Genomic DNA, 17,421 nt, shown 5'->3' with positions numbered 1-17,421 from the left:
CGGGGGGTGACGAGTTTGCTCAGAAACGCGGGGACAGGGCGACCGCGCGGGCGGGGGAGGGGTCTCTGGGGGCGGGGAGCGCCCGCGGGGAGCTGGGGGAGGGGGGCGTGCTGGTCGGGGGGCTGCCTCCGGGGGCGCCCGCCGCACCCTCGCTCCCCGAGCAGTGCGTGCGTGTCCTCCTGCGCCCGTGTTCACTTTGCAGCAAAAAGGTTTTAAATACGTTAAACTCCGCGTGGCGTGAAACCCCGTGAAGTGGCTGTGAATGAACAAACTGCAACACATGTTGGGAATTTACGGCAGAAGCGAAGGGCTGACTCCCTCCAATTGTACAAAGAGTTCTTCCAACTTAGTAAGAAAGAAAACACGTTTATTAGAAAAGCTGACAAAAGGGACAAAGAGCTCAGAAAACGTATTTTTTTTAAAGGTACTCACTGCCCTCGTGGTCTGGGACACTGCTCACCAGTGTTTCCGGTTTCCCCCCTTTTTCAGTCCCCGCCTCTGAGGTCACGTGACCGGCTCCCACCAATGAAATGAAGCAGAAGTGAGCGATCACATGCAGCTGGAAGCGGTTAAATGTGCGATGGCCACGCCCCATGGAGGCGGTACGGGGTGGGGGGCGGGGAGGCAGTGGCTGGGAAGTCACGTGGCTCCCTGAGCAGAGACCGCGAGACTTTGTGTTGAAGGCGTGGAGATCTTCGTTACAGCAGCAGAACCGGCCTGTCCTTGCGCATGCGTGCTGGTGGGGCTGGGCCTCCTCTGCACTCGCGCGCGCGAGGGAGGGAAACCCGGCTGGTGCCCGCGGAAAGCGGGGAGGCGGTGGCACCGCGGGGAGGCCGCTCAGTGCCGCTGATGGGATGAAAAAAGCGACAGCCGTTTGAGCGGAGCGCAACGTCCCCATCCTTCAGAAGGCGGCACCGCAGACGACGTGTTTTGATGGCCACACGATTTCATTTATTTTGTGATGTCAACAAGTGCACTTTCTCATGAAGAGCCGGCAGTTGTTTTTATTTTTATTTTTATTTCGCTTCTTTACTCAACAAAAATTTATTGAGTGCCTGCTCAGAGTCTGGCACCTTTCTGGGTGATATATCAGCGGATAAAGGAAATAAAAAACGCCCGCTGGCCTGGAGTGTGCTTTCTCGCAGGGACACGCGGACAGCAGCGGACACGGGCAGTAGATGAAGGGCGCGGCCTGGCAGGGGGTGGTCAGGGCGGTGGCGAAAACAGGGCGGGGACAGAGACGCTGGGCACGCCGGCCGGTGTTGGCGTGTTGAGGGGTCAGGAGGGAACCTGCTGAGAAGGTGACCTTGGGGCGAACGCGCGAAGGACGACACATGTCAGGCTCTGCAGCTCCCGGGTGGGGGTGGGGGGGCTGTGTCCCAGGGAGACTACGTGGTCTGTGCAAAGGGACTGGGGTATTAGAGGACATTGTGGAGGCTGACACGGCCCGAGGACACGAGCGTGGGGAAGAGGACAGAGCGGAGAGAGGCCAGCTGGAGGGCCTGCAACAACCAGCCTGTGCAAGCGGAGGGGTGGCCGGGCCCCTCCCGAACCCGGGGCTTCCGCTGTTTGGCCCCGGGCACTGGGCGCAGCTGCTCTGCTGGGGCCACTGTTGGCCGAACGGCCTGATGAGGCCCCTTTGCCTGTGCGACTGGCTGCTTTTCCAAGGCTTTCTAAGCTGGAGCCAGGCAACCTCCTGGCCTCGCAGCCCAGGAGGTGCCGGCGCGGGGACCGGGCATTTTGCAGCCTGTCTGGGGGGGAGGCAGAGGTCGCGTGGCCCCGGACACAGAGCAGAGGCTTGGGGGCCCGGCGGCCGGGATCAACAGCCGCGTGCCCAGCAAGAGGCCGGGACAGAAGCACCACTCCCTGAAGTGTCACCGGAGGGGACACCACTCTGTTCCGAAACAGCCAGCGCATCTCGTTGTAGCAAAACTGAGCCCCGCCACCTGGTCCGCGCCCGCCGGTGGTCCAGGCTCAGCCTCACTGACTCCATGTAGCCGCCTTAGACCACTTGCCATGCCCACCCTTAGCTCCGTCCTCCCTGTTTACACTTCCCTTTTTAAGCTTAAATGTACATAAGTAAAACGCACAAATGTTCAGTGTTACAATCTGATGGTGTCGACACCAGTATCCATCCGCCCGCGTGGCCAGGAGCTCTGCAGCCTCTCATGCTCACACCCCATTGGCCGGTAGAAGTCACATGACCCCATTTCGCTGCAAGGGCGTCTGGGAGGTGTAGTCTCCACGTGCGCGGCCTTGTGCCCAGCTGAAACGCTGGCAAAAAGGAGAGAATTTGGGCAGACCCCCAGTGACCTTCACAGTGACCTCTCTGCCCGAAGCCCTGGCGGGGCGGCCGGACGGACTCTACGAGCTCGGTCTGGTGTTTCCTCCCTCTGCCGGATCCGGGCTGCTTCTCGGGAAAGCGGCTCCGTTCTCCAAGCCTGCCCCCGCTTCTCAGAACCGAACCAGCTCCGGGGATCGTCTTCCCCGCTGCCCGCCCTGGTCCCCACTCGCGACGTCGCAGACGGTGGAGCGGGGGCTGTGTTTTCTCCCTGGTGCCCCCGGGGCGTCCCCTGGCTGCCTGCCTTGCCTGTCCGTCCACGCGCTTTGGAGTCTGGGAACTGGACCTGTTGTCTGGTGTCCCTGGAGCTGGGGTGCACGGGGTTGTGAATTCCTGCTCCTTAGGCGGATTTCCAGGGCGAGACGCGGAGCAGCGTCCCATACGGCTCTGTTCATCCCGGAAGGTGCCGGAGCAGTTTAATGAGCTACTTTATGCCGTCGAGAAGGAGCTGCAGGCTTGGTTTTGGGACACCATGGCGAGAGGAATTTCTCTGTCCGGTGAGGAGACTGCGCCAAGTCCCCGTGTAAGCTGGGGACAGCAGCAGCTTGGTTGAGGACAACAGTCAAGAGAGAACGCATCTGGGTCAGGGACAGAGGCGTGTCTGGCTGTCTACCATCCCTCGCACCCCAATCATAGCTCCCCGGGCCAAGGTCAGCCGGCTCTCCGCCCTGAAACGGGCCCAGATATGCTTCCGAGGGGGGCAATGACCCCACAAAACAGTAAGCACACCAAGGACACCGACGGTTCAGTGCCCCCGAGTCAGTCCCGGAGAGACCTGTGCGTGCGCCCGTGTCCCCCGCTGGGCACCGTGGCCACGGGTCGTAAGGCATGGGGCCCAGAGGCCACAGCTCTGGCTCTGTCCGGCGCCTCCTGGTCAGTGGAGACAGGCCTTCGGCTCCTCTCGCCCGCGCCACGCGGTTGTGACTCGCACAGCACAGCCGTTTCTCTCGAGCGCCCCGTTTTGCAGTTTTTTCCTTTTGGGGCAGATCGCTGGTCTCGGAGCCAGAACCGCGGAAGAACTACGTCACCCGTCACCAGTGTAATGGTCAATGCCTTGCGATGCATTCAGATGGAAGAGGCAGCCTGGCTGTCCTCCAGGAGCGCGTCATCCTCTCCACGCGAGGACACAGCGTTGCTCCGTTGTGCAGATAAGGAACGGAGGCTCCCGGGCTCGGGTGTCCTGCTCCCACTGCTAAGCCACGGGACTGGCCGAGCGGCGGGGGTGGGCGCTGCTGAATGTGTACCTAAAACTCACCAGCCCCTTCTTTGCTGAGAGGAGCTTGAATTTGACGTGGCAATGCACCCGGCTCCAAGTGATGACTCGTGTTCCTCTAAAACAATCAGACGAAGCTTTTCCTGGGTCCCCAGACTTGTTCTTCCTGCAGCCAGGGGGGAGCCATGAGATAGTTTCGATCCCTGAAACCGAAGGAGAAGGCGGCTGCACGGAGCTGTGGGGAAACTTTTGGTTTTGTTAAAGACAAAAACAAAAACACGATGAGGCGACTTCTCATGCTTCCCCACTTCCCGTTGCCTTGTTAGCAGAAGTGATATCTGGTGCTGCTGCAGCCATCTTGTGACCATGAAGCAAAAGCAAACAAATAGGTGTCTTGGAGCTAACTCAGCCTGGATCTCTGACGATGTTATTTATTACAGCTGCTAAAGCAATGCCAACAACTGCCCACCTCCAGATGTTTGTGAGGGGACCAATCACCTCTTTTAAAGTCCCCCATTAGTCAAGTTTTCCCTTAATGGTAGCCAAACGCACGCCTGATGCAGTAGCAGAGCCAAGCTGGAATGTCTTCCGAGGGGTGGGACTCCTGCCGGGGCCGGCACTCTGTCACGGTAGCTCTTTTTCAAAAGACACTGAAGCAGGTTCCCCAAATTTGGAGGAATACGGCAAAAATGTCAGGCAGCCAGGTCAGGCTGATGCTGTCTCACCTGGCTGGGGGACAGTCACCTCCGTCCTCTCTGGCCAAGGCTCTGCTGAGTCCCAGCCCTCTGGGCCGAGGCTGCAGGTGTGTGTGGCTGAAACGTGGAGGGCGGGGCTTGTCCCTGTCCTGGGTGGGTGACCGCAGACCTGCTGAGGCCGGGAACCCAGCAGGCTCTGGGCTCCCCAGCGGCCTGCCTTGTCCTGGGGGCGTGTGCAGTGTCTTAGTGCCCTCACCTGGGGCGGGGGGTGCCTTCTGCTGCTAGCAGAGAGCCAGGCCCTCGGAACCGAGTAGGTGACAGGTCTAGGCAGGCCTGGGAGGAGCGGAAAGTCTCCAGGCCAGAAGTGGCACCCTGGGAAGCTGCCTGCAGACCCTACCCAGGAAAAACAGACGGAGATTAGGGTCTGGGGCCGGCCTATTTGGCACAACAGGACGCAGCTGTAACTCGAGCCGGCACCAGCGACCAGCTCTAGCCAATCAGACCCCGATGCCCTTCGCTGGAACACCCTGGCCGAGGAACCACGACCGAATCCAGCCTCCCTCGGCTGGCTCCGCTTTCCCTCCTGTTCCCGCTAACAAACCCGCTCCCCCGAGCTCGCCGCCTCCGTCTGGTTTCTGAGCGCCTCCGTCCGACCCACCAGCAGGGAATGACCGCTTTTCTGCGGAGACCTGAGGTTCCAGGCTCTGCATCCAAGTCTCCCCACGCTCGGGGCGTAGCCAGCAGTCGTGCGTTTTGTTCACGGCGTTTCGGACATGAAGGCAGGACGGATTTGGGGGGCCAGTCCCGCTGGGCGTTGCCTGTGATGGCGCCTTCGGTGGGCGACGCAGCGGGTGCGGGGGGTGGGGGGTGGGCCCACACAGCCCCGCCCCGGAGACAGCCCCACCCCCGCAAAGCCCCGCCCCGGGACAGTCTGGGGCGGCCGTGTCTCCCCGGAGGCATCCGTTTTCCTCCGACGCCTCCGGGGCGAGCGGCCTGGGAGGCCACACAGCGTCCCTGCGTTTCCTTCTGCGGGTCACAGCGACTCACCGAGGCCAGCCTGGCTCCGAGGGGAGGGACACGGAGTCAAAAGACGCTAAGGAAGGGCGTAAACCCCACCACCACGGTGGCCTGGCAGGACACTCTGCTGGGGAACCGCGGCGAGGGGAATAGAGTCCCGCCGGCCCCCAGCACGGGGCCCACCGCCTTCTGAGCGGCCGGGGCCTGCTTTCTGACTGGCCAGTGAAAGGACGGACGGACACGTCTGGCCACGTGTGCGGCTCACGTGTGGGGCTTCACGTCCTTTCTCCACGGCCGGGGAGCGGGCGGGTGCCTTACTGTCCTGCCCGCGTGGTCGGGGGCCCTGGGCTGGCGTTTTCGGCTCGCCCAGCGGCCTTGCTCTGTCCTAAGGACCGTTCATGCGGGACCGGCTCCAGCCAGGGGAGGGGCGGGCCTGCCCTCACTGCTGTGCGGCCACGAGCCCCCAGCAGGTCCCCCAGGGGGTGTGCGCCGGCACCTTCCACTCTGGAGGGAGGGAAGGAGGCATCGGACGTGGTCACGTGCTGAATTGGACCAAAAGTTAGTTTCTGAGAAGAGGGTTTTTTTTTTTTTTTTGAAGGCATGTGTTCGGACTTTGCTTCGGGTCACCTGGAAGCGCCCCCAGTTTCCCGTCAGACGAACCACGAACCGTGTAGATTCCCAGGAGGCAGAGAGGAGCTGAGCCCATTTCTAGAGGCGAGGGCTGCTCTACCTTACGCGGTTGAGCGGGCCCTGCGGCGGAGGCCTGGGGGAAAGGCCAAGCCCTCTGTCCCCGTGTCACTCCGGGTCCTGGACTCCGAGAAGGAAGACCCGCCGGGGTGTCCTCACCTCTCCTCGGGGGAGGGAGAGGGCGCCCTGCGACCAGTGAGGGCGACGGGGGCAGGGCGGGGGCGAGCGAGAGCCAGAGCGCCGGGCCCTCGGGTCAGGAGTCGTGCGCTTCCCGCCGCTGGCGCGCGCTGCTCTCGTTTGCAGACAGAATGAACGCCGGGAGGGAGGACGAGGCCCGTCCCAGCAAATGGACTCAGCAGAACGCGCGTGGAAGCTGGTGGTGGGCCACCGCGGGGGCAGGGACACCAGTCACGGAGGCGCCCGTAAACGAGATGGATCCCCGCCCCCGCGCCCCGGCCTGGCTCCCGGTGGGGACGCGCGAACGGTCGCGCGCACCCAGTGACATCGGAGCAGCGAGTAAACGCCGCTCGGTGCCTTCACGAGTGGGGACTCCAGTGCGGCTGCGTTGCCGCCGCCGTTCCCCTCGTTCCCCTCCCGAGACAGGCGGCAGATTCCTTCTGCAGGGCCAGCGGGGGGCCGCTGCCGCGTGGTCCGGGTACTGCCGTCCTGCCGAGGACACGCCGGGGGGGCTTTAGAGTCTCTGGCTTTGCAGCCTCGTGCGACTTCCAAAAACCCCTCTTTCCGCACAAGCGCTGTGTCAGCGGACTATTTATCTTCGTGGGGGCGGGGCCGGGGGCAGGGGCTGGCGGGGCGGGGCAGGAATCTCAGCTCGTCACTCGGGTGCGCCGGGCGGGTCGGGTCCCAGGGAAAGTCCCCTGTCCACGGTGTCTTCAAACCGCCTTCCTTTCGTCTCCGGGTCCCCGCCCCGCTCGGCTGGCAGGGCCCCAAAGGCATTTTTGTGCTCCCGCCCGAGCTACTTGTAGAAGCGGAGCCTCGGTTTTGGGGTGCCAGGCGGGGCGCAGGCGGGCGGGTCGTGGACAGAAGAGGCCTGTGGCCGGCCGAACGCTCGGGGACGCTGAAGCCTGAAGCTCTCCTTGCTGCCGCCGCTCCACCCGCTTTGGGGCCCGAGGGCCGTAGGTGAAGCAGGGACTCCAGACCGAGGCCCACGCCCGCGGGACACCACGTGGCCATTGCTTTTGGGGTCCAGGCACGTTTGGGGGGCCATGCTGTCCGTGGAAACTGGAGCCTCTCTCCGATGCCAGGAATTCCTTTTCTCAAAAATCTGAACTTCTCTGTTCCCATGGTTCCTGCAGAAGCTCACTTGCCCCCTCAAAGTCTATTTTCTCAATGAGCTTATGCTTTTAAAACTAAACCCGGGAGGGAAAGACCGGGCCCGGCGGGCACTTCCGGTCTCCCCGCTGCACCGAGCTGCCCACCGGGGAGAAAACGGGTCCGCGCGTGGAGAAGACACGTGAGCGCTGGGACACGGTGCTCAGACACTAGACACTCTCTGGCGTCGGACGGGGTCCACAGCTCCGGCCCCTCGAGTCCTGCGTTGGAGCATGTGGTGGGCTGCAGCACCTCTGGGTGCTCCGTGATGCCCACGGTCCCCCGGGGGGCCAGCACCCAGCTGGAGGCCCCCGCTCGGTTCCTGAGGTGCAGGTGTGCTGACGGCCGGGGCCCCTGTCCCCCCGGGGGTTGGGGGCCAGCGTGGACAGGCCGCCCACAGCCCCCTGGGGCCGTGCAGCCTCCTCGCCCCGAGAATACCACACAAAGCGAGTTTCCCAAGAGCAGAGGAAACACAGGAGGGAGAATGAGCCCGGAGAAGGGCCGTCTTGTCATGAAACCACGCCCAAACGTGGCAAACACGCCCCACACCACGTGGACCAGGTCCCAGGGTGGGCCGGGCCTGCCCCGCCCCACCCCTGCCCCCACTGCCCGCTGCCGAGTCCGCGCGGCGCAGAGCGCACGGAGACGGTGTGTCCGCCTTCTCGGGTCACAGCCCGTCTCCCCAGACAGCCTGCCGCAGCCTCTCCAGTCCCGGACCGCGTCCCCGACCTCCGCAGCCTGGCTCCCTGCGCCCTGGGGGTGTGGGCAGAGTGGCCGGGGTCCTTTCTCGTGCCGCAGTCCAACCAGTCGGCCGGGACGTGGGGCCCTCCCATGACACTCAGACCTGGGCTCTGCCTGGGGGACCGGCCACCTGCCGCTCAGCCACCGCGGTGCCTGTCACCAACGACGCGAGGGGTGGGCTGGATGCACAGCCACGGCCTCACCTGCAGGTTCCCAAAGCGGCGTGTGCCGTTTTTATGTAGCCGAAGATCTAACACAAAGCGGTAGCAGAGTGGAAAAAACCGTCCAGAAAACCAGTTTGGCCTAAAACGCTGGCCTGGGACCCAGGGAAGGGGCAGCAGCCACACCGCTGTCACTGAGCAGCTTGCGGGGTGGTGCTCCCAGGGAGGGCGCGCCCCGTGGGGGGGGGGGCGAGGCGGGCGGCGGGGGCGGGGCTGGAGCGCTCTGTGGGGGGGGCGGCGAGGCGGGCGGCGGGGGCGGGGCCGGGGGCGGGGCCAAGTGCACGAGGCGGGTCCGGACCTCGTTTTCTCAGAGCCGTTTGCTTTATTTGGAGACACCATCACTTCCCGTGTTTCCCACGGACAAAGCTAAACAATCAATAAAAAGGCACCTGGAGACAGCAGAGACTCATTCATTTCATGTGACATATTTTAAAAAAAGATAAAAAGATTTAAAAAATACTCTGGTTAACAATGCACACCTCTCACGCAACAGGCAATCCGGAACGCGCTGTCTTCCCCCCGCCCGTGGGCTGCCGTGTGCTGTGTTCCTGGGGGGCCGGCGCGGGCTTCCAGCGTGGGGGGGGGGCTCCTGCACTACCCAGTTCAGAGAGAAAGGAAGACCAGAGCCCCGTGATTCACCACTGCGACGCCGTCACCGGTCAGAGGGCAGCACCTCGGAGTCTCCCGCCCGGCCCCCAGCGCGGTCCGGCGGACCCCCTGCACCAGCAAGCGCCCAGCGAGGGCGTCTCAGGGACAGACGCGGCCGGGCCGGGATGCGCTGAGCCCAGGCCGGACATTCGCTCTTCAAACCCCAGGACGGAGCCGCCGGCCGGGCCGCAGGGGCCGGGGAGCCGCCGGGTGTCCGGACAGAGGAGGCCCAGGAGGTAGAGAAGAGGCCGGTGGCCTGCAGGCAGGCGGGGGCCGCGCGGGACCCTCCGGCTCCTCCTCCCCTCCCGCCTCCTGGCCCGGCCGATGGAGAGCGCGGCCTGGGGCCTGCGGGGTCCGGGTGCCCGGCCGCCGCACCGTGAAATGCGCCTTCCCGTAAAAAGAAAAGAAAACAAAGAGGCCCGCTTCCCGCGGCGATGTTACAAAAAGCCGTTAAAAAAACCTTCCGAACTGAAACCTGGCGTCCCGAGCAGGCGAGGCCGCCGCCTGCCGGGTCTTGGCGAACAGGAGCCTGAGCTCAGTCGCTGCGGACGGCGGTCCGGGGGTCGGCGCGGTCGCCCCGGCCGAGGCCGGTCACACGAAGGACGAGAAGCCGGTGAGCGGAGTCCGGGCGCCGAGGCCCGCGGGCGCGAACACGGCGCTCTGCGTGGTCACCACCGTGTGCAGGGGCGGGCCCTCGGCCGCCGCCACCGCCTCGTAGCGGTGCGGGGCCGCGCGCCCGCCCGGCGCCCGCCGCTTCCAGGAGCCGCAGTAGGTGGGGTCGCTCAGGTAGTGGTTGACGAAGGAGTGCGGAGGCGGCGCGTCCTCGGACTCCGAGTCGGTGCCCTGGGGGAGAGCGGGCTGTGAGCGGGGCGCGGGCCCAGGCACCGGGGAGGGGGCGCGTGGGGAAGGACGGGGGGACCACGGTCACGGGAGGGTGTGGTCACGCGGGACACGCAGAGGACACTGGCTCCCCCGTGACTGGAGGGCGAGGAGGGCGGTGCCCGAGGGGACCCCGGCTTTCCCTCAGGCCAGAGGGCTGGGAAAGCTTCGCAGGAGGCTGGGAGTCCAGCGACGGCCGCAGCCGAAGCCACAAGCCAGCCGGCGGTTTGACAGAGCGGGGCCGTCCCGTGGCCGCAGCGGACCCGAAGGGCGGACAGCCTCCTGGGCTCACCGCGGAGTGGCCCCTGCCCCGCAGCGGCCAGGAGTCACAGAGCTGGCCGCAGTGGAGGTTCCAGCGGGGCTCACCCCCACGGGGCCCGAGCTGGGGCGGAGACACAGGGCCTGCCGGTCTAGCCGCCCCCGCGCGGTCCCCGGAGTCGGCGCACGCGCCGAAGGCCGCACCTCGGAGCGGAGGCGTCTACCCCGACCCACGGGGCCTTAGCGGGGGCGCCGACCAGACGGCCTGGCGCTCTCAGGCATCCTGTGAGGTCGCGACAAGTCCGTGCAGGTTTAGTGTGGGCGCCACACCCCTCGCTCCTCCCCCCGCCCCCATCACCCCGCCCTCGTGTCTGCGCCGCATCTGTACTTGGGCTCGCCCGCACGTGCGCACGAGTGGGTACAGGCACACGCCTAGCTCCGCGCCGGCCCGCACTTGATAATCCTCCTTAAGAATCAGCCAGATGGAGTCTCAAAACCCGCTCAGGCGCGGGACGGAGCCCTTTCCAGGGAACCGCTCCGACAAGGCATCCACGAACAGACAGAGCGGACCTCCGGAGCCGGCTTCTGGCCGCTGCGGGAACGGCCACAGGCCCCGGCGCGAGGCTGGAGGGACCGCGGCGCAGGGGCGGGCTCGGTGAAGCCCTGAGACCAGGGGCTGGGTGACTTCAGCCTCGGCCTCGTCGTGTGACCGGTGCGGGGCGTCGCCCGGCCTCGCCGCCGCGCGTTAGCCTGGGCCTGGCCCGAGTAGGCGCTCAATCCGCGCGGGACGCACAGCCGCCGGCAGCGCCACCTGCCGAGCTGCTGCGCGCCCACTCCGGCTGCCGCCCGGGGACCGGCACGCTCGCAGGGGCCTCGGCCCGCAGTTAGGGCCCAGCGCCGGAGGGGCGCGAGGCTGGGGCTCTCCCCGCCCCCGCAGAGGGTCGTCGGCCGAGGGGAGGGCCGGCCTGCTCTCCCGCGCGCTGCTGACTCTGGACCACACGCAGGCAGGGCAGTGTTCCCAGGGTTTCACCCCACGGCCCCTGGTTTAGGCAGGCGTGCTTTGGGAACACGGGGTGTGGCGGCCGCCTTCTCCACGCCCAGGGCCACGGTGCAGAAGGGCCCCGGCCTTTGCAGACAGAGGCTGGGAGCCGAGCAGGTGAGACTTGCCTGGCCCCCCCCTCTCCCTGGGAGCTCCAGTGCAAACCGCAGTTTCAAAGAAGCCATTGTACTGAGCCTCAGGGCTCAGTAAGGCCTGAATTTAGGTCAGAGTGAAGGTGAGACTTATTTTAGATTACACATTGATTTAGAGTAAAAATGCTGGGAGGTGGGGTCAGCCTGCACATCTAGCAAACGGCCTGGTGATTTCTCTCCCTCCCGAGGCCCGGCAGACCCGAGCCTGGGAAGCTTGGGACGGACAGGGAGCCAGCTTCCCCGGGGGGTGGGGTGTGAGGTTGGAGACGGTGGGGGGGGGCGAGCCCCTGGTGGGGTCCCCACCATGCTGCCCCCCCACCCGAGAAGGCCCGCCCTGCCGCTCCCCCGTGAGCCTGCCACTCTGGGCCGCTCAGCCCCCCAGCTGAGTGCCGCACAAAGGGGGCCGGGGGTTGGCGGGCCCTCGCCCCGGCGGGGGTCACGGTGGAGGCGCCCACCCCTCTGGGAGAGCGCTCCCTGGTGCGCCTGCTCAGCGAGGACAGGGCTGCGTCTCAAGGGGGAGCTGCTGGACCTGCTAACTGGCCCAGAGCTGCCGCGAGGAAAGACCCCCTTCAGCACGAGGGGCAGAAATGTGGGGGAGCGTGGGGGTGTCCCCGCTGCTCTCCGTCTCGCAGGCTCAGGTCCCCCAACTCTCAGCTGGGGCGCGGAGGCCACCAAGTGCACGGCCACCCCCAGGGCACGGCAGGCCTGGTTCTGAGAGCAGGAGGAAGGAGGGTGGCCGTGGACCAAAGGTCCTATCACCCGCGGGCACGCTGGCTGGGGCGGGGACTGCAGGGACCACGCCCCAGAGCCCTCGCGCCTGGGCGCGTCCTGCGGAGGCTGGTCTGCTCAGAGTGGGACCCGCAGCTCCGGGAGCCCGCCGGGGTGTCGGTGCTGCTGAGGCCGAGGCCGTGGGAGGGGCTGGCGGGCACCCGGGTTGCGGGTCTGAGCTCAGAGCCTCCCCTCCCTCCCCCGTCTGTCAGAGGGACCCTTGTCCTCGTCACACCCAACCGTCACACCCAACCGAGACAGGCCGCCAGGCACCTTGAGGAAGCAGAGGGCCCGGGACAGGAGCGGGAGGGGGTCGCAGCACTGACCTCGGACTCGGACGCGTCCACTGACTTCTCCTGGAGGGTCATGCTCTCGGCCAGCACGGCACCGTTGTACCTGTTGCAGATGTCCTCGTCCGAGTAGTGCAGGCCCCCGGGGCTGGGCCGGGGCGGGGACCTGGGGCCGGATGCTGCTGCGTGAGGGCGCGCCGCTGGGCAGCAGCACCCCGCCCCGCCCCGGCCTCGGGACCGCACTCTGGCCGATCGAGAGGAGACCCAGGGCCCCTGACCTCGCGGCCTCTGACACCATTTCGGCAACAGGTGCAACGAGTCCCCAGTCTGTGGTGCTCGTGGGGACTAACCCTAGGGACTTGGCCGGGACAGAGGGCCTGCCCAGGGCTGTGGGGTCTCCCCAGGTCACCCCCCTGCACGCCTGAGACCTGCCCTCTTTTTACGACCCCGGGACTCCAACCGCCTGCCCTGACTACCCGCCTGGACTCAACGCTGCCCCTGCTGGGACCCAGCGGGCCCAGCGGGTGTGAGGACACGTCTCTGGCCAGCACACAGGTCCCTGGCGGGGGGACAGCTGCGGTGTCCCTACCTGGTCCCGTTCTTCTTCGAGAAGGTGTTCTTGACACTGAGGTGCCGGCTGTTGAGCTCCAAGGCAGCGAAGCCCCCGTTATCCAGGGTCACGGACTCCTCCACGTGGGAGAGGCCCTTACCTGAAGCGGGAGCGGGGCCGGGAGCGGGCGTGAGCGGGCGTCGCAGCAGGGTCCCCCGCAGCTCCCCTGAGCCCGAGCACGTCTCCCTGGCGCTCGCAGGGCCCGACACCAGGGAAACCCGGCCGGCCGCAGGCCCCCGTGTGCCTGGCCCAGCGGGCGGGGCCTGAGGGCCGCGTGGGGAGAAAAACCGTCTTACAAACGACGCAGGAGCCAGGCGGCCGTGTCCGCATCTCCGCGTCTGCTGTGCCTGACCCCAACCCCAGCGTCTGGTCAACACACGTCGTGAGGGTGCTCGGAGAGCACCCCACTGGTTGACAGGCAGGGCAGTCGACGTTGAAACAACCAGAGCCGCAGCTGCTGGCCACCCTACGACAAGCCGGTCGGCAGACAGTGAGTCTGGGGGGCTGGCCAGGGGCTTGGGCTCCCCGCTGCAGGGGCGGCAGGCCGAGCCCCGCCCAGAGTCAGGGCCAGGCGCCGGCGTCCGCACGCCCCACTGCCGCTGGGCCGGGGCACCCCCATCCCCCGAGCCTCCTGGCCCCCGGAGCCAGGGCAGTCTGGCCTGCGTTTCCCCAGGGGTGGCCACCACCTACCGGGCGTTTCAGACGCGTCTGCTCGCTTTCCCTCGCCCGCCCGGTCTCCCTGGCCCGACTCCCAGTCCCGACCAAACACAAGTCCTAGCGGCCCCTCGGCCTTCTCTGCTCGGCCCCGCTGCGCCGGCCTGGGGGTGGGGCTGCTCAATGTGGTCCCGTTTCTAACCCCGAGGGTCCCCTCTGGGGGAGGCCTTGCCCCCCCGCCCCTGGGTGTGCCTACACCAACATGCACAGAGTGCCCGGGGAGGATGAGGGTGCTGGTGGGGGTGGGGCGGGGGTCAGGAGGGAGCCGGGGGAACCCGCTGAGGTCAGCTGTGCGGGGGTGCAGGAAGGAGGGTGCGGGGCGAGGCCGTGCCAGCCCGGCGTTGGGCTCTGTGTCCCCGGGCGGGAGGGGCCGTGCTGGTAGGCAGGCGGGCACTTTCCCGAGGGTCCATTTGCGGCAGGAAGTTAACACCGCAGGTGAGGCCGAGTACCAGAGGCGGCAGGTCAGCTCTGCCTCCGGGTCGGGTGGGAGTGTGACAAGTGCGGGACCCTCCAGGCCAGACACGGCCTCTGCCACAGCACCGGCTCAGCGAAGCCACACGCCCCGCCTGCCCAGCCTTGAGCCCCGCAGGAAGGAAGCCCTCATCAGGGGCCCTGGTCAGGAGTGAGTTTACGCGGAGGAGGCATCCGTCCTGGGGCGGGGCGGGCTGCCCAGTGTCCCCAGAGCCCGCGGCCAGGCGCTCCAGGTCTCACGCACCCTTCCCGCGCGGCGACGGTGCCGGCGGCTGGGCGGGGGTCCCAAGGGTCCCTCCGCGGTGCGGCGGGCTGGCGTGGTGGCGGCTCCTCCACAGGACCGCCTCACCGGGGCCCTCACCGGGGGGCCTGTCTCCTAAGGGGGAGGACGGAGGAACTGCGGGGAGGAGGCTGACGGCCTGGGACGGGGCCTGGGGACCCCGGACAGCAGGCCCCGTGGTGGGGACGTGGGGGGAAGGGCAGCCGCAGTCTGGGGCCTGGCGAGACCTGCTCAGGTGAAGAAGAAGAGGCCCCTGGCAGTCGCGTCTTTAAACGGACGCCAGAGCACCTCGAGTGCCCGGCTCTGCAGGCGCGGAGCACTGCCACACCCGGAGGCTCCCACCCTCCGGTCGCCCTTCTCGGCCAGCAGCAGCACCCTTTCGTCCTCCAGAAACCCCGCCGGGACCTTCCCCCAGGTGGGGCCGCACTCAGGGTGCCCCTTCGAGGCCGGCTCTGCCCCACGTCCTCCCTTCTCTACTGACAGCAGCTCATCCAGCAGCAGTGCTTCCTGAGCACCTACTGTGTGCCAGGCCCCTACTGTGTGTTGGGGACGTGGAGGTAGACCGGCCGCCGTGGGCTCGGGGCTGGGTCGTGGGGCTGCGGGTGAGGCTCGGACTCGGGCCGCAGGACAGCTGTGCCCCGGCGTTCCCGTCGCTCTGTGCGGGACACCTAACGCTGGGACTGTGCCGGCCGCTGGTCCTCACGGCCCCGCTGCGGCACGACTGCCCTCAGGTTGGCACTGCGCACCTCCTCCTGACCGCATCGGAAAGCACCGCTGCATTGCGGGGACGGGGTGCAGGCGGGGACACCGAGGCTCGGGGGCTGCGGGACCCGGCGGCGCGTCCGAGACCAGGGCCACTCCACGCGCAGACGGGAGAGCCTGCCACCCCCGGAGAGGCGCCCTGCCCCGGCCCCGCCCTCCGGCCCTGGGCGGCGCGGCCCACCTGTGCCGCAGCTCCTGTATCTCCGGCTCTGCCCGCGCAGGACCAGGGCGAACGCGGCCAGCAGCACGACGACCAGGCAGGACAGCGCCAGCACCAGCAGGAACCACCACTCGGCGTAGAACGGGGCGTCCGCTTGGGCTGCGGGCAGACGCGAGCACGCGGTGACGTCGGACAGACGCCCAGACGCGCCTCCTGCCCGCAAACCGGCCGGGGTCGGGGCTGGCGGGACCCCAGGCGCAGGGAAGAGGAGGCCCCGGCCGGGGGGGGGCGCCGTCCCGCCTTCTGCGTGGGAGCCGGCGAGGCCCCTCCCCGTCGGAGCAGGCCCCTCCCCCCCGGAGCGGCCCCACCCTTCGGGCTCTCCTCCTGTCCTCGGCTCCCCGGGGCGTCGGGGTTGAAGGGAAAGAGGACGAAGTGCCCGCTGGGCCTCCCCTCTCCAGGGCCCGTCCGTCCCCATCACACCGCCACCGCCCGGGCCCTCGTCCCCCGCCTGGCCACCAGAGAGACCGCTCTCAGGCGGAACCGGCGGGCCCCCTAGAAGCCCGTGGGGTGCGGTCTAAGCCCGGAGGCGCCCTGGTCTGACCCCGCCCCTGCCTACAGCGGATGGATGGCGTCCACGCCCGCCAGGAGCCGGCCCGGGGCGGGATCGCACCGGGGTCAGTCTGGCTACCTGTCGGCCTCCTCCGCCCCGGAGCCCCCTCCCCCCCTCGGGCTGGGCCGTTGTGTTGAGTTCACGCCCCCAGTGACCCTGAGCAGTGACCCCGAGCGGGACAGCCGGCCCCATTTTCAGACGTTCTTGGAGAAACGAATAGAAAAGTTTTCCTTTATGAGTTGCTCCGAAGGAAGAGACTCATCTCATGTTTTATCCTGTTTACTAAAACCAAAAAACAGGAATTGTTTCTGGAAGGTGCCGCCTGGTCCTGGGGCCCCATCAGTGTCCTCGCCGTGTCCCCTGCAGGGGAGCTGGCCCCGAGGCCTCGGACGCTGGGAGGCGCAGGCAGCCTGTCACAGCCAAGGCCCGAGGCTGGCCGGCTGGCCGGCCGCCCACAGAAAACACACCCGCCAGACGGTAGACACCGCGCTGGACGGACACAGCGGGGCACCCCTGGGAACAGAGGGGACAGCAGAGTGGTTTAGGACACGCGGTGGCCCGAGTTCCTCAGGACACGGCAGCCTTCTGGGTCCACAGGGAGGAAGCCGGCTGCCCGCCCCTAAGGACCCCGCCCCTAAGGACCCTGCCCGACGCTGCCCAGAGCGACCCACTGTCCCAGGGGCACACCGGAGGTCTTGCCGGTGCCGTGGGGACACAAGGACCACGGTAGGCTGGCACCACACTGCTGCCCAGCACTGTGTGCTCCGTGCGGGCCCCAGCGCCTGCAAGTGGCAGGGTCCCAGGCCGGCCTCCCCCCCGAAAGAAAGAGTTCCCCGGGGGGGGACCCTACCTGACACGGCTGCGGACGGGCGGCTGGGCTCCCCGTAGCCCAGCTGGTTCACGGCCACCACCCGGAACTCATAGGTCACCCCCGGCCGGAGACTGTCCAGGCTGATGCTGTGGGACGTGGCGCTCCGCGGGACGTCCTTCACGAACACGTCCCACAGGCCTTCATCTGCAAGGGCGAGAGCGCCGGGTGCAGCCGGGGGGGCGGACGCGGCGAGAGCAGCGGCTAGGGCTGCCCCCCGCCCCCCCACCAAGTGCGAGTGGCCTCGATGCGACACTGGCCGGTCAGCTCGCCGGACCCCTCGCCCAGGGCACGTGGCGTGCGTGTCGGAGGCTGGGGCGCGGTGCTCAGGGATGGGGGCAGTGGACTTGCGGAGCCGAGACCTTTCCCCCGTCAGGAGACTGGTGGAGACTGCGAGCGGGGTGGTGACTTTTTCTGGAACATTCTCCGGCAGATGCCAGACCCCCTCTCTGCTCCCTGCCTGGGTCTCCTCTTTGGTCTGGGGTGTCTGGCTGGGCTGGCTGCTGGGGTTGCCCGCCGTGCGCATGCGGTCACTAACCCTACATCCTGCCTCCCTAACTGACCGTGGGACACCCACCCCGGCCACTGCCCGGCTCCACTGGTCCCTGCGCACACAGCCATGGCACTGAGTCCTTCCCAGTGCCCAAGGTGGCCCACCTGCATTCTAA

At 67.3% G+C, this 17,421-nt stretch overlaps 1 protein-coding gene across 2 annotated transcripts in view; it reads right to left on the bottom strand.

Moving 5' to 3' along the window:
* Window positions 1-8,653: 8,653 nt before the first annotated feature.
* SDK1 (sidekick cell adhesion molecule 1) overlaps window positions 8,654-17,421 on the bottom strand; it is a 287,191-nt gene continuing 278,423 nt past the window's right edge. For both annotated transcript variants that reach the window (XM_045824331.1, XM_045824341.1), the window contains 5 exons: window positions 16,736-16,900; window positions 15,297-15,434; window positions 12,868-12,988; window positions 12,315-12,444; window positions 8,654-9,735 (listed from right to left, as the gene is read on the bottom strand). In XM_045824331.1, the coding sequence (XP_045680287.1) occupies window positions 9,484-9,735; window positions 12,315-12,444; window positions 12,868-12,988; window positions 15,297-15,434; window positions 16,736-16,900 (806 nt within the window). In that variant the 3' untranslated portion in view covers window positions 8,654-9,483. The remainder of the gene's footprint in view (window positions 9,736-12,314; window positions 12,445-12,867; window positions 12,989-15,296; window positions 15,435-16,735; window positions 16,901-17,421) is intronic.

The sequence above is a fragment of the Phyllostomus hastatus genome, unplaced genomic scaffold (assembly GCF_019186645.2).
Source record: "Phyllostomus hastatus isolate PE091 unplaced genomic scaffold, TTU_PhHast_1.1 phas_contig_150, whole genome shotgun sequence".
Lineage (NCBI taxonomy): Eukaryota > Metazoa > Chordata > Mammalia > Chiroptera > Phyllostomidae > Phyllostomus > Phyllostomus hastatus.
Note: the sequence above shows the minus strand (reverse complement) of the source record. Positions and strands in the feature narration are given on the sequence as shown.